This window comes from Tachypleus tridentatus, chromosome 10, assembly GCF_004210375.1.
Source record: "Tachypleus tridentatus isolate NWPU-2018 chromosome 10, ASM421037v1, whole genome shotgun sequence".
Taxonomy (NCBI): domain Eukaryota; kingdom Metazoa; phylum Arthropoda; class Merostomata; order Xiphosura; family Limulidae; genus Tachypleus; species Tachypleus tridentatus.
In genome coordinates this window covers 61,958,667-61,974,880 of record NC_134834.1, presented here as the reverse complement: position 1 = coordinate 61,974,880, position 16,214 = coordinate 61,958,667, and the positions used below count along the sequence as shown (strand labels likewise).

The following is a 16,214-nucleotide window of genomic DNA, read 5'->3' as shown; positions in this document are numbered from 1 at the left end:
TTACACTATAGATTATCATAGTTTTATCTAAAACTAAATAATTATCTTTTCTTGTTAAAAGCCCAGTCAGACTTATTCATTTACTTTAGTATCCCATTGACAAAAAATATGGCCAAGCGCGTTAAGGCGTGCGACTCGTAATCTGAGGGTCGCGGGTTCGCATCCCCGTTGCACCAAACATGCTCGCCCTTTCAGCCGCAGGGCGTTATAATGTGACGGTCAATCCCACTATTCGTTGGTAAAAGAGTAGCCCAAGAGTTGGAGGTGGGTGGTGATGACTAGCTGCCTTCCCTCTAGTCTTACACTGCTAAATTAGGGACGGCTAGCACAGATAGCCCTCGAGTAGCTTTGTGCGAAATTCCAAAACAAACGAACAGACAAGAATAATTATTTTTATCTTCTTTTATCAGAGAATAATTCACTTATGTTCCCCTGTGGTTTATCACAATTGTATCCTGATCCTTAAGTAATTGGCTCCTTTTCGTCAAAGTTCACAAAGACGAGCTTAATTATTTTAGAACACTCTCTTACAAGACATATTCTCCTAATCGTTATTAAGCAATGAAACTTGCTTTAAAGTATCACCCATTATGGCAAATCACTCCTACGCTGGCTAACTTCACGCTTTCTGTCTTTTTTCTGACTGAATGTTACTTACTTCTCTACTTTTTTTATAAATCATTCAATATGACTGAACTGCCAAATCCCCAAGTCTAGATCTGTCTTATTATCCCTCACTTAACTTCACTTTGCTTTCTACTTAACTTGTGTTCGCGATCACCTATATATATATGTTGTTTACTAAGGCCTTGAATTTTCAACAAACAATACGAACGGTGCTATAATGTAACAACACTCAGTTAAGGCAAGGAGCAAAATACCGAGTAACGTAATGTCTACAACATTAGCAAAACCCAGAGAACAATATAATTGCAAAGAGAGCATGGTTGCTTGACGAAATATGTCGTAACTAATCCATTTAAAACAATCCATCTTCAAGATTCCTGTCTTAAAACTAAATAATCATTAAATATTAAGTCACAAAATGAACTAAATAAAAACCGTACACTAGACAGTCTTACATATCCAGCATTTCATAAACTGTTCGAGAAAGTGTAGCCTGCATTATAGACAGAAAACGCTATGGTTATTCCACCAATTACATTATATCAGCAGATGGCGACACCATACTGGACTGCATTCTACGATAAAATATGTTCATACCACTTGCACGTTCAGTATTATCACTGTCTCTTTGTTTGTTTTGTTTTTGAATTTCGCACAAAGCTACTCGAGGGCTATCTGTGCTAGCCGTCCCTAATTTAGCAGTGTAAGACTAGAGGGAAGGCAGCTAGTCATCACCACCCACCACCAACTCTTGGACTACTCTTTTACCAACGAATAGTGGGATTAACCGTCACATTATATCGCCCCCACGGCTGAAAGGGCGCGCATGTTTGGCGCGACGGGTATGCGAACCCGCGACCCTCAGATTACGAGTCGCACTCTTGGCCATGCCGGGCCATTATCACTGTCTCCTTATCAATTGATATGTAATGCACCATGGAACAACAGTGTTGTTCAACAGTAGCAACAGTGTTGCTACCTTTTTCTTGACATGTTTGTGTGCAGTACATGACCTCAGAAATCACTCGTTCCTGATAATAGCGTTTATAAACTTTACAGCACCAGAGGGTAAATTTGAAAAAGAAACATATCGGAAATAAACTCTGGTTATGGTACAAAATGTAACCTGATAATTTAGCCTGTGTTATTAAGATACATTAAGAAATGTTTCAAGTATTCATAAAAAGTGGTTCATATATATATATGCAGAAAACGAAATTAATATATACATTTAAATGTAAACTGCGTGTCTCCAACTTACTGCAGGATCACGTTCACACAGGATCAAGAATGACACAGCACCACACTGTTAAGTCAGACAAGGTATCCCAGATATCCCACAATTCTTAAATTACCTATTTCAATATCAATTCCTATGAAACATATTCAGAAAGATAAACCTCAATCCATGTTAATTTCCAAAAGACTCTGCATCACGTCTTTCAATGAATTTGACCCTACTTCATGGGAGCATGACACAGAAGCAGGGCAACGCAACTATAAGCTTGTAGAACAAGCGTTGTAGTATGTAACCTTTGTCAGTGCAAATTTAGCACGTTCCTACATTGACTTACAAGGAGGACACTAACTACACGAATAATTAAAGATACTTATTTGAATGAAGGTGAGTTATGGGTGGATAGAAACTGACAATACTGCTCAGTTGTCAGATTCTTATTGTTTCCAGGGTACTTGTAACTCACAATAAAAATTGGGTTTATCCTTGCACTCACTTTGAAACCTACCAACACAGACTAAACATTGGTTTGTCTAGATACACGGTGTCATTGAAACTGGACGTTTGATATTTTCTGGAACTTTACGTGACATACATAAACAAGTTAACGAAGTTCTCAGATCGTTAAAAAAGCTATCTTTATATCTAGAGCCCTGCTGAGAGTGTTATTTGCAGTTAATGGCTTCATTTATCTGTAGAAGCATACGTAACGGTCTCTTAATTATTCTAGAATGGTCATTTCCTGTCACAGTACATAATGCTATCTTTCCTCCATCTCTAGAAGTTTCCGATTGGGTATACTTCCCTGCTGTTACCATAGAAACTGTGTGTTAAGTTAGCACATATTATATGTGGAGTTTACAGTGAAAGAAAAACAGATAATAAACTACAATAAGATATATAAAAAAATAACCTGAAAATTTGTAACGTGTGTGCGTACATATAAAGCTTTTTCAAACTTATTTAAACTATGTAAAAGTGAAATTGGGAACAGGGAAGTACTGACAACGTCAACATACACGAAAATGAGGAGTGCATTATATAATGAAAATTATTTGGGGATCTATCATACCTCAGAGCCCCATCTCAAACAAAGTTTGTCTGGAAAGTTATTCAATATACAGTATCGTCACCCTGTTAATTAAGTTTTAATAACTGCTCCCCCCCCCCAGTACCCAGGCTTGAAACAGTCGATAGTACCCAAATTTGAAACAGTCGATAGATCTGTTTTAATAATTGCCTGGCCCGGCATGGCCAAGCGTGTTAAGGCGTGCGACTTGTAATCCGAGGGTCGCGGGTTCGCATCGCCGTCGCGCCAAACATGCTCGCCCTCTCAGCTGTGGGGGCGTTATAATGTTCTGGTCAATCCCACTATTCGTTGGTAAAAGAGTAGCCCAATAGTTGGCGGTGGGTGGTGATGACTAGCTGCCTTCCCTCTAATCTTACACTGCTAAATTAGGGACGGCTAGTGCAGATAGCCCTCGTGTGGCTTTGCGCGAAATTCAAAACAAACAAACCAATCTGTGTATGTATATTATTATACAATGTGCTTTTAAATATGTATTTAACTATTTGAAAATAAAAAAAAAAAACAAATATAGGGGAAGAGAGGTATAATAATTTCACGCATATTTCTATATTTTATTCGTAAAAGCTTTAGAGTATCTAAAAGAACTCAAGAATATCCTAGACATTCACATAGATTACCGTGTTCACATGCAAAAATTATCCAAAATTGCGAAGTTCACGCTGAAATTTGCTTTTACGAACAATCGATTGTTAGCTACAAGAATCTGCTGCACTCGGATACTTTAACCGAGCATGCGCTGGTGACGTACAACGTCGCGCTATCACCATGCAATGATCACGTGCTAAGCCACGTGTGTTTTTAGCTAGAGATTCTTGATTGTAGCAACAGGAGAAAAGACTAGGTTCGTATATACAAAATAATTTTATTGATTTAAACGTTTTAATTTTTACATCCACAACCAGTTCTGTTACATTTATATAACGATATTTATGTCCCGGTATTAGTCACACATTCATTGTGAGCTACCTTGGGTGGAAGTTACATACAATGTTGAAACCCATCGTCGCGATGTTGGCCAGATGCGTTACAAATTAAATTATTACAGCATTTGTTATTTTAATATTTTATCAACTCTAACCGAAAATCTTGCCCATTAGTTTTAATTCTGAATAAAAATGGAAAAGAATAACCAAGTGATAAAACTGATAATGTGAATATATTTTTGTATATATTTTGTAGATTAAAATATATTTAGACATTTACCGCTCTTCTTGTTTTGAATTAAGCACAAAGCTACTCAATGAGATATCTGTGCTCTTCCCACCACGGGTATCGAAACCTGGTTTTTAGCGTTGTATTTTCCGCTCTTTTCATAACGAATTAATTGGTAAAATGACGTTAAGAAGTGAAAACTAGCAAAATACTAAATCACGTAAATACCTACTTGTTTTTGGTTTTTTTTATCGTATGTATGTCTTCAACTGGAGAATTGCCAAGATGGCTTAGGCCCCGCATGGCTAAATAGTTAAAGTACTCGACTCGTAATTCGAGGGTCGCGAATTCGAATCCCCATTACACCAAACATATTCGCCCTTTCAGCTATACGGGCGTTATAATATTACGGTGAATCCCACTATTCGTTGGTAAAAGAGTAGTCCAAGAGTTGGCGGTGGGTGGTGATGACTAGCTGCCTTTCCTCTAGTCTTTCACCGCTAAATTAGGGACGGCTAGCGCAGATAGCCCTCGAGTAGTTTTGTGCGAAATTCAAAACAAGCAATAAAAATTGTTTGTGTAGAACGAAAATAGGATGCAGTATTCGTGGCAATGAAACAGTTACCTTAAACTCGGTTCTCGTTTTGATCATTATTGAAGTTTTCTCTATACACAAGTATTATAAGTAGCAACGTTAATAACGAAGGTTTCGGAGGATGACGTAAGGTCGGTGAAATAGACTTCGTAACAGAGGACAGAGTTTAGCCAAGTGTTGCTTTGATGTTTAGGGATAAGCGTGTGTTTAAAAGCTAATTAATTTATATTGTTTATTTGTAGGTATAGCATACACAAGATGGTGGAAACACTTTGTGAGTAAACAAAGAAAAACGTATTATAAATTGTTTGTTTTTAAGAATCGTTTACATAATATCCCATAGAAATGAGCAAAAAAAACAAGCTAATAATTCACACCTAATAGCGAAAATGTTTTACTGTTTCTAATTTTTCAAAGTTCGTAAATTTTTAACTTTTTTATAGTAATACGGTTCTACTTTTTACGTAGTATTGTTTACAAAGGTTGAGTTTATTTTACCATGAGGTCACGTAAGCAGCTTAAAAAGAAAGTAGGAAGACAAATCAAACCGTCCATAAGTGCACCTGGGAAGAAAGGTAAAAACTTGGGGAATACTCCCCCTAAAAAAAAGTGGCAGTTAAAAAGTGGCAATTTGGGCTTGTTTTGAACTAGTTGAGGCCTAAATACAATGAAACTTGGGGGGGGGGACGTTGAAATTAATGTTGATATTTACATGTGCTTATATTAGTTGCAGAACAAAATAAGGTTAGATATTCCATGATTTTTCTATTGCATTAAACCTTTACAGAGTTTGCCTTCTTGCATAACTTGATTGTCTTTTCATATTTCACGCGATGGGTGAAATCCAGGAATCGATTACTCTTGAACGTTAAAGCATTCGTAGCACGTTGTGTAGCTTTGTGCCAAAACGACAACGATGTTTTGTTTGTTTTGTTTTAATTTCGCACAAAGCTACTCGAGGGCTATCTGTGCTAGCAGTCCCTAATTTAGCAGTGTAAGACTAGAGGGAATACACTGGGAATACACCACCCACAGCCAACTCTTGGGCTACTCTTTTACCAACGAATAATGGGATTGACCGTCCCATTATAACGTCCCCCCCACGGCTGAAAGGGCGAGCATGTTTAGCACGACGGGGATCCGAACCGTCGACCCTCAGATTACGAGTCGCACGCCTTAACAAGCTTAACCATGCCGGGCTTAAACAACAATCAACGAACAAACTTTTTATCTCACATCTCTATGTTGGAAAATTTTTAATCCAATTTGCTGTTGTTGTTTTTTTTTTTTTTTGCAAATATAAAATATTTTCTTTAGGTTATGAAAAAGCATTTGTAGCATCAATACGTTTTAACATTTCTATTTTTGAGTAACCGTTTAAACGTATACTTCCATCACATAAAAAATATAAACTATCTGTATAGATAATTGCATTAAGTAAATTAGTGACAATATTGTCACATTCCTCTCTTATTACAATTGATCTCTAGTGGATCAGCGGTAAGTTTACAGAAGTGAAGCGTTAAAATCCATGCTTCAAATCTCCGTGGCGAACAAAGTGCAGATAGTTTTGCACTGAAACAGACAAAGACATCGTTGTCAGCCACGTGGGATTCGACAAGACACATGGTTTATAACTTTACAACGTTCAATACTAACACGAAATATATGGGATGATTTAGAACTGGTTAGTAACAAACAGTCCGTAGAGAACCTGTTCAATCCAGCATAGGCTGGATGACAAATGGACGGAAGTAAGCATACAAGTTCATACTTTTCTGGCTTACGTTGCCTTCCTTTTGGCATTTATAAAATAATTTAAACAATTTATATGTTGAGTACAAACACTGAACATAACAGCTATAGTGAATTGTTTTGGTTTTTTTTAACCACTTGGTACAATTTAACATGTTGGTCCACCCGGTAGGATAATGATAAGTTTACGGACTTACATCTCTGAAACTCGGGTTTCTAGTCCCCACGCTGAATAGCCCAATGTGACTTTGCCCTAGAACAAACACTGTTATATGTAATATTTATACAATTGTATATGTTTTACAGTAAGTGTGTTTATTTAGGAAATGTGCATATTTAATTGCTTCTATAATAAATAGCGCATTGACCAGAATATTTGTAGAATGTGTGTATTTTATGTTAAGTAATGTTGTATCGCAAAATAACTGGTTAATGCGTGTGTATTCATCGGTAAGTATTCATGTTAACCGAACAATGTAAAACATGTTATAATCTCTTACGATATGTGAATATTCCAGCAACGTTGATTATTATGCTTGAGAGAATAAAGTTTGTGTATGATATTTGCTTACGCCAGCATTCAAAGTCAAGCCTGGAGTTAATTTTTTTATTTTAGAGTTTCGCGCAAAGCTACAGGAGAGCTGCCTTCACTAGCTATCCTAATTTACCATTGTAAGACTAAAAGGAAAGCACCTATTCATCACCATCCACCGCCAACTCTTGGGCTGCTCTTTTACCGAAAAATAATGGAATTGCTCGTAACATTTTAACGCCCCCATGGCTAAATGAGCAAGCATGTCTAGTATAATGGGGAATCGAACCCGCGATCCTCTGATTAGGAGTCGAGAGCCCTACCCACCTGGCCATGCCGGGGCCCTTGTGTTAATATTAACTGTCAAGAACCAGCACTTGAAAACATACACGCATATATAGAGTAACAGGCCTTGCATATGTTGCATGAAACTCTTTTAAAAGGTAATTGATTAATTAACATATTCTGTTTGTTTCTAGTTAAGCACAAAGTTGTACAATGGGCTATCTGTGCTTTGCCCATCATGGATATCGAAACTCAGTTTCTAGCGTTGTAAGTCCACAGACATACCGTTGTGCCATTTGGGAGCTAACATGTTCAGTAATGTTAATCAAGTCATTTATCGTCATGTTTTTTCATGAAAGAACAGTTACCGCAATCAAACTTAGTCACGTAACCAAGTGCTAACTCATAATCTGAGGATCGCGGGTTCGAATTCCCGTCGCACTAAACATGCTCGCCTTTTCAGCCGTGGCGGCGTTATAATGTGACAGTATATCCCATTGTTTGTTAGTAAAAGAGTAGCCCAAGAGTTGGCGGTGGGTGGTGATGACAAGCTGCCTTCCATCTAGTTTTAACTGCTAAATTAGGGACGGCTGGCGCAGATAGCCCTCGAGTAGCCTTGCGCGAAATTCAACAAAATGAACTTTTAAATTATCAGTTAAAAATAATTTAAAATCCAGTCCATCTAAACAAGAAAGAATTATTTTATTTCCTTCGATACTGTGTCCAGCTGGCCTGATGAATTCTATTGAGTAAAATGCGCAGTCGGCAATAGATATTGCGAACATTGTTTGGCAAACTTACTATTATACATTATTATTTTTCCTAAAAAGCCCTAAGAAGCTGAATAAGGATTGAAGTGTTAAAAATTATAGTAATTTTCCCCAGCACAGATTTGGTTTGAATTTCGCGCAAAGCAATACGAGGACTATCTGCGCTAGCCTTTCCTAATTTAACAGTGGAAGACTAGAGGGAAGACAGCTAGTCATCATCATTTAACGCCAACTCTTGGCCTACTCTTTTACCAACAAATAGTGAGATTGATCGTCACATTATAATACCCCCACGCCTGAAAGGGCGAGTATGTTTGGTGCGACGGGGTTTGGAACCCGTGTCCACGGATCAAGGTCGAGTGCCTTGACCACCTGGCCATGCCAGGCCCTTATTATGGAAGAGGCATTCACAGTATAATAATTGTTATTGTAACAAAAAGCTTGTATAAATAGTATTTTGATCAATATCTTGCTTTGTATCCTTGATGGTCTGATATGTTGTGTTTTGATCGAAACGTATCGTTGGCAATGGATGTGACGGAGATGGTGTGGTTAAAATATTATTACATACCTTTATTCTTCTTGAAACTAATTAAAAAATGAAATAAAGAACGTAGTGTTCATGTAATAAGCCTACTTCTGACAACTATAAAGAATTCCACATTATTATTAAACGCACTGGCTGTTGCATCTGGCTTGCTTTGTTTCTGTACGTCTTGAAACCAACTTGAACTGGATCGTCTTCGATTTCTACAGTAAACTCTACAAAGCAGCTGAATGCTTATAAACGTTACCATAGAAACAAATTGTCAGTCTCCCGAACTAAAAGTGCTAATCATGCGTAATGGAAAATCGGTGAAATATATTAAATTGTAGAAATAGTAAGTAGAAGTAACACAGAGATTATCGCTGCCGTAAAGCTGGTTTGCTGCCAATTTCAGATTTTAGAAATTTGTTAGAAGTAGTTTTTCGAGACTCGAGGTGTGGCTCGTACTTTCTTATGGTGATATATATTACAATTAGTTCTGAGTTGTTATTCTCGGAAATATATTAAGTTAACTCTCTAATAAGCATTTCAAAACACTTTCCAGAAAAAGAAACATAAAATGGCTGATATTCAAATTCAGAGTCCAAGAGTATCCTACACTGATGGTCTAATCGAAGCCGATTATTCCTATCAAACGACAAACGTCAGGACTGAAAACGGGGTTTATAAGGTGAGTCTAAAACTTATGAGCATTTATTATTTTGTATACTTAAAAATAGGTATTATAAATTCTGTATTTTTGTTAAATGCGATATAGATTAAAATAAAATATTGTAACTTTAAAAAGAAAAAAAAATGTTATTGCGAGTAATGGATTTAAAATTTTTATTAAGCAAAGACAAACTTAAATAATCGAACTTGTATTTTTATTGATACCGGAGTTATGGACGTACAATTTATAGTTCAATTCAGGATTCCCAAAAGAATACTTACTATGCTGCTGAAGGACCTTGTGTTGCTAAATAGAGGAAAATATTATATATGTCTTCTAAAAACTTAGCAATTACTTATTTTAGTAATTTTTGGCAACCTTTGGAACTTATTCTCTGCTTTAACTAATTTTAGGTTTACCCTCGTACAACAAATTTTACCTTTCGTACCAAGAGACGAGTACCTAAGTTAGGTGTGATGTTAGTGGGATGGGGAGGTAATAACGGAACCACTGTAACAGCTACTACAATAGCCAACAAATTGGGTATTACATGGAGAACAAAGGATGGTCTTAAGAAATCCAACTACTTTGGGTCACTTACCCAAGCTTCTACTGTCTATCTTGGGTCATCTCTGGAGGGAGACGTCTATATTCCAATGAAGGATTTGTTACCAATGGTTCATCCAAACGACATTGTGTTCGATGGCTGGGATATCTCTTCTCTTAACATGGCTGATGCCATGGAACGTGCACATGTGTTAGACTATGATTTACAAAGGCAGCTAAGGCCTTACATGGAGAACCTTCGACCCCGACCTTCCATTTACGACAAAGACTTTATCGCATCAAACCAAGAGTCCAGGGCTGACAATGTTTTATGTGGAAGTAAGAAGGAACAAATAGAACAAATTAGGAAAGACATCCAGGACTTCAAGAACAAAGAAAGAGTGGATGAGGTAATTGTCCTGTGGACTGCTAATACTGAAAGATTCTGTGATATTGTACCTGGGTTAAATGACAATGGTGATAATCTTTTGAAGTCTATCAACAAGAATAACTCTGAGATCTCTCCATCTACTTTGTTTGCTGTGGCCAGTATTTTAGAAGGGGTGAGTTTTTTATATAGCATTTCTACTACCAAAATAACAGATGTGGTTTATATTAAGTAACATTAAATGTTTTCAAACTATTGAGGAACTAAGTTATATATAAAACTTTGATTATGAGTGCAACTGGTTTTATTACTTTCACATCTTTTAAGCTTTTGAATAATGTATGTTGCTGAGATGGTCGATTATGTAATTAGATAATATTCAGAAACTTTCTACACTTGCTTAAAAAAGTTTTCATGTGGGTAATGTGTTATTTTGGAACAAGCCTCATTAACCTGCAGTGTAAATTTGGAAATGCAGCATAAGTCTCCATTACATCTTGATAGATTGTCTTAAACAAAGTTTCCATAATTTTTCAATAACCAATATGGTTGTTGAAGTTATAGAATGGGTAATCTTTAGTTAAGACATATTTCTTTATTCATCAGACTGAAATCTGCTCTTTCTGCTTAATCAGTGCTCATACTTGAATGGATCGCCTCAAAATACTTTTGTTGCTGGTTGTATTGACCTGGCAGAAAAACATGGAGTTTTCATTGGAGGAGATGACTTCAAATCTGGACAGACCAAACTCAAGTCTGTATTGGTGGACTTCTTGGTGAATGCAGGGATCAAGCCAGTTTCTATCGTAAGCTATAATCACCTTGGAAACAATGATGGAAAAAATCTCTCTGCTCCAAAGCAGTTCCGATCCAAGGAAATCTCCAAGAGTAACGTTGTGGATGACATTGTGGCAACCAATAGGATTCTCTATGAATCTGGCGATAAACCTGACCACTGTGTAAATTTATATACTTCAAAATGATTTATTTTGTGTAATTAGCATGTAAAATATCATTATGATTATGAATTGATACTCATAAAATAATTCAGAATTTTATTAGTAAAATTATAAGTTGTAGTAACTTACTCTATTTGTAATTTTAATATACTTATGTAGTCTTTTCTTAGAACCACACACTATATGATTTTTAAAGTTAAAAATACACTTACTTATACATTTGAAAAGCAGTTTTGTTATTCAAGGTAATTTTATACCTAAATAGTTTTAATATCAATTAATTAAAATTTTCATTGTTATGTTATTTTGTTTGAAGCATTGTAAACTGAATTTGCCTTAAAACCCACCTTGAGGGTATGAAATATGTTTTATTAAAATGAAAATAATTGCTCTATTCCCTCAGGTTGTGATAAAGTATGTGCCATACGTTGGTGATAGTAAACGTGCCATGGATGAATATATATCAGAAATCATGATGGGAGGTCACAATACCATTGTTCTTCATAATACTTGTGAAGACTCCTTGCTGGCTAGTCCAATTATTCTTGATCTGGTTATCTTGACAGAGTTGTGCCAGAGGATCAGCTTCCGTGTGGGAACCTCTCCCAATTTCCAGTCTTTCAACAGTGTTTTATCCATCTTAAGTTACCTTTGCAAGGCGCCTCTGGTTCCTCGAGATGCCCCCATTGTAAACGCCTTGTTTAAACAGCGCTCATGTATTGAAAATATCCTACGAGCTTGCTTAGGTTTAGCTCCCCAGAACCACATGGGCTTAGAAAACAAACTGAGTGATCCTGTTGATTGGAAGAGTTCCCAGAATGAACCATTATACAATAAGTTGAACACTTTGAGAAAAAATAATGGTTTTAGCAAAATCAAAGAATTAAATTACTTTAATTAACAACCTAAAATATATTTATGAAAATTCGTTTTCTTGCTGTTTTTTTTTTGTTCTGTTGGTCTGCTTAATTAGTGTGAATTTTTTTTTCTGAATAATTTTTTAGAAGTTTTGTAAATATGGATAAATACTATGTTAATATATCAACTGGTATTAAGTTGTCATGTAGGAAAAATATAAAAATACACAAGTTGTGTATTTATTGTTTATTTGTTGTTTTTTAAATAGGAAAAATGAAATGCAATTATAATTAACCACATTTAACCTTAATTATTACACATTTTGGTTTGTTAGTTTTTCAAGCAAAGTTCTTGAACCTACCACTGTTCCACGCTAGTGGACAGGTTGACTGGAAAATTACGTTTTTGTTTTATCTGCACCTTTCATACAAAAATGTTTTTTGCACATTTCACTGGAATTATTTTTACTTTGAACAAAGATATTCAGGAAATTTGTTGTCTTCTTTTGCTATGAATATTAGTTAATAACAATTTTTTTTTCAAAATGGTAAATTATATAATCTTTCACTTCACTCATTTCAACAATTTCTGCATTGCATTTCTTGTATTGTACTTGATCAATTGTCATAACTAAATTTAGTGGTTTTCAGAATATAGTCAATGTAAAACTAAGTATATTTAATTAATAAAGGACTTTGTCTTCTTGGTGTGCTTATTTATTTAAGATATTAAAAGAGAATAAGCAGAAAAGAAGGTAAGAAAAGATGGAAAGGTAATTTTTTTGTTTGTTTGTTTCTGATAATTTGAGCTAAACTTTCCTAAAGTGACAGATTATAGAAAAAGCAACAGGTGAAAGATGCTTACCACAACTCTGTAGTTGTTTTCTCTTATAATGCTGCCACAGTTGTGCTTGTTGTTGTTTTGTTTTTGCAGTAACAGGATACAAACAACTGATTTTTGAATCCATACTAAGGTATGGTAACCATTAAGCCACACCCTACTCATGAAAGACAATAGTAATAAGACATAAAACAAGAGGATAACAGGACTCTTTGCCACAGTTATATATGTTACCATGAAAGTGTTTATCACCAATGAGATAGGATATTCCTCATCAAAATCACTGAACTTCACTACTTTCAAAATCCACAAAAGTAACAAAATGTTAAACCATGTGTCTTTTTGCTTAGTCTTATTTTGTATCTAAAAATAACTATCTCAATGTAAATGTACATTAAAAATTGGTAGTGAACGAGTTAGTAAGAATTTTTGGTAACTACCCAAAAATTAAGAAATAGTGATCTTAGTAGAAATATACAGAGGAGCAAAATTGAAAGAGTACTACAGAAAAGAAACTTGACATCAGTAAAGGTGTGCATATTAAATGGAAAGAAGAAAAGAGAGAGTGAAAACAAAACAATGCCGCTGGAATTAAAAATAAGTATACAATATAAGAAATAAGAGTGAGGATGGGAAACTTATACACAATAACGAGGAAAATTTTTGCAGTGTATAGAAATTATTGTGTTAAAGTAAAAAAAAAGTATTTGAGGAAAGAAAAATTATAATATTGAAGACAGCGATATGAATCTAAATGTGAAATAAAATTGATACATTCTTATGACCAGTTTTGTTTTCAGTTAAGCTTTGCTTGTTTGTTTAGAATTAAGCACACGATGGACTATCTGTGCTCTGCCCATCTCTTGTATTGAAACCTAGTTTTTTGTGGTGTAAGTCCGCGAACATGCCGCTGTGCCACGAAGGGGGAGAAACTTTCAGTTAAACAATGAGCTATCTGTGCTGTGTTCACAATGTACAAAAACACAGTTTTTATCGTTATAAACCTTTAGATTTACCGCTGTCGTACTGGGGGAATTTTTTATCTAACTAGTGCATTTCGTCTTGAGGGCGAGAATGCATCATCGAATTAAAATGTGTATAGAATGAAGTTGTAGGGATTGTTTAACACAGTTAAAGAAGACAAAATCTGCAGTATTAAAATTTATACAGTAAATAATTTTATTTATTTAATTTTGTACATAGAATTAAAACAGCAAATTTTGTATTATTTAGAAAGGAATCATTTGTGCATATTATAATCTCCTTAGACCCTAGGATAAACATTATAACACTTTGGGGGTAAATAGCGATAATTTTACCTTGTAACATGAATACAAATACAGTTTCGCTGATATTTGTCATGATAGGTAATTGTCTCAGCTTTGACACCTCATAGATTACTAATCTGAACACCTGATAAAATCTTCTCTGTTATTTTCTACAGTATAAACCGATAAAGGATTGGTTTGTTTTGAATTTCGCGCAAAGCTACACGAGGGCTATCTGCGCTAGCAGTGCAAGACGATAGAGAAAGCAGCTAGTCATCACCGCTAGTTCTCGGGCTACTCTTTTGACCAAAGAATAGGGGGATTGACCGTCACATTATAATGCCCCCGCCGGCTGGAAGGGCGAGCGTGTTTGGTGTGATGGGGAATCGAACCCGTGACTTTCGGCGTAAGAGTCGAGTGCGTTATCCACTGATAAAAGACATTATTGCTTTGGACATCTCATTTCATTTGAATCATGGTATTTTCAGATATCATAAGAAGACGTGAAAATCAATAATTACAATCTGCAACAAAAGCAAGACTTTTAAACTGTTTATAACAAAACACACACAGAGTTTACTTCCAAATTTCAAAACTTTGAGTTTATAAAAATTGTCACTTACAGAGACATAACATTTAAACAAATTTCAGCCGTGGGGGCGTTATAATGTGACTATTAATCCCACTATTCGTTGGTAAAAGAGTTGGCAGTGGGTGGTGATGACTATCTGCCTTCCCTCTGGTCTTACACTGCTAAATTAGGGACGGCTAGCGAGATAGCCCTCGAATAGCTTTGTGCGAAATTAAAAAACAACAACAACAAACAAACTTAATTGTGTTTTAAGACCGGGCACCCTTGTTTTTATCCCTATCCATAAACAGTCAACAAAATGTTGTCAAATATGCCATCTTTAGACCCAAAAATGGATATCATAATGATATTCTCTTTACTTCTTTCTTGATCCTATCATGACGTCATAAAGGCCAGAGACGGCTACGTTCTCTGGTGATTTTTTTTTTATGAGACGAACGAACAATTTGAGACAGAAACGCAGAGACAACGACGGCAAACTTTTAGGGTAATTCAACTATTTTGCGACTATAAATTCAGATCAGTATGTGTTCTATTACATTTCTGGAAAGCTGGTAAAACAACTGACTGATCGGAGCAGTCTAAAGGTGATAATTCGACCTTTTAGGTAAAAATGTGTAAGACTCCGACGTGTACGACAACATGATTCTTAACATTGTTATGTATACACTATACTACTACAGTACTGTGGCACCGTGGTCATACAAAGATACTGTTTGTTTTGGGTTTTTTAATTTCGCGCAAAGCTACTCGAGGGATATCTGCGCTAGCCGTCTCTACTTTAGGAGTGTAAGACTAGAGGGAAGGCAGCTAGTCATCACCACCCACCGCCAACTCTTGGACTACTCTCGTACCAACGAATAGTGGGATTAACCGTTACATTATAACGCCCCCACAGCTGAAAGGGCGAGCATGTTTGGTGCGACAGGCATTTGCACCCGCGACCCTTATATTACGAGTCGAACTCCTTCACCCACCTGGCCATGTCGGGCCTTCAAAGATACTATAAAGAACCGACAAATCAACTTAGGATTGTCTGAAAAAGTACATGAATTGAACAAGTTCACATGAGCAAGGCTAGTAGTGAATACTAGGCTTAACGTTAGGTTCCTCAGTAGCACTGTATTAGCATTAGGCCTAACGTTAGTATTATCTGATAACTGAGTGACAATAACGTTAGCCCTAAATACTATAACTATTTTAGTGTAAGTACACTGGAAACGCTACTGTAGCCTAGAATAATGAAGTGGAATATTCCCAATTTAAAGCGTCGTTTTTAATTTGCCTTCCCATCCAAGCATGCAGGTAAAGTTTCAGACATATGCCTATTCTGTTTATGTATGGTTTGTTGGCTCATCTAAAGTTCCCAGGTCAGAACTGAGCTCAAAGTTGAGGTACAACTCATTCTTCAGATATTTCATTAGAACTAAGGTACTCTAGCCTAGGCCTAACCCAGTATTTAATAGTTCAATGTGCAGTACAGTTTACAATTGATAATATGTCATGTATGTGTACCAGTGC

General features: G+C 35.9%; 1 protein-coding gene across 2 annotated transcripts; it reads left to right on the top strand.

Annotated features, from left to right (window-relative positions):
* Positions 1-3,701: 3,701 nt before the first annotated feature.
* Positions 3,702-12,698, top strand: LOC143229411 (inositol-3-phosphate synthase 1-A-like). 2 transcript variants are annotated; one of them, XM_076461724.1, is made up of 6 exons: positions 3,754-3,795; positions 4,944-4,975; positions 9,135-9,260; positions 9,656-10,351; positions 10,812-11,135; positions 11,539-12,698. In XM_076461724.1, exons 3-6 carry the CDS (start codon positions 9,150-9,152, stop codon positions 12,034-12,036), a joined length of 1,629 nt encoding a protein of 542 aa, XP_076317839.1. In that variant the 5' UTR covers positions 3,754-3,795; positions 4,944-4,975; positions 9,135-9,149; the 3' UTR covers positions 12,037-12,698. The 2 variants fall into 2 exon arrangements, with proteins under 2 accessions (XP_076317838.1, XP_076317839.1); XM_076461723.1 differs by lacking the exon at positions 4,944-4,975 and having other exon boundaries at positions 3,702-3,795.
* Positions 12,699-16,214: the final 3,516 nt, after the last annotated feature.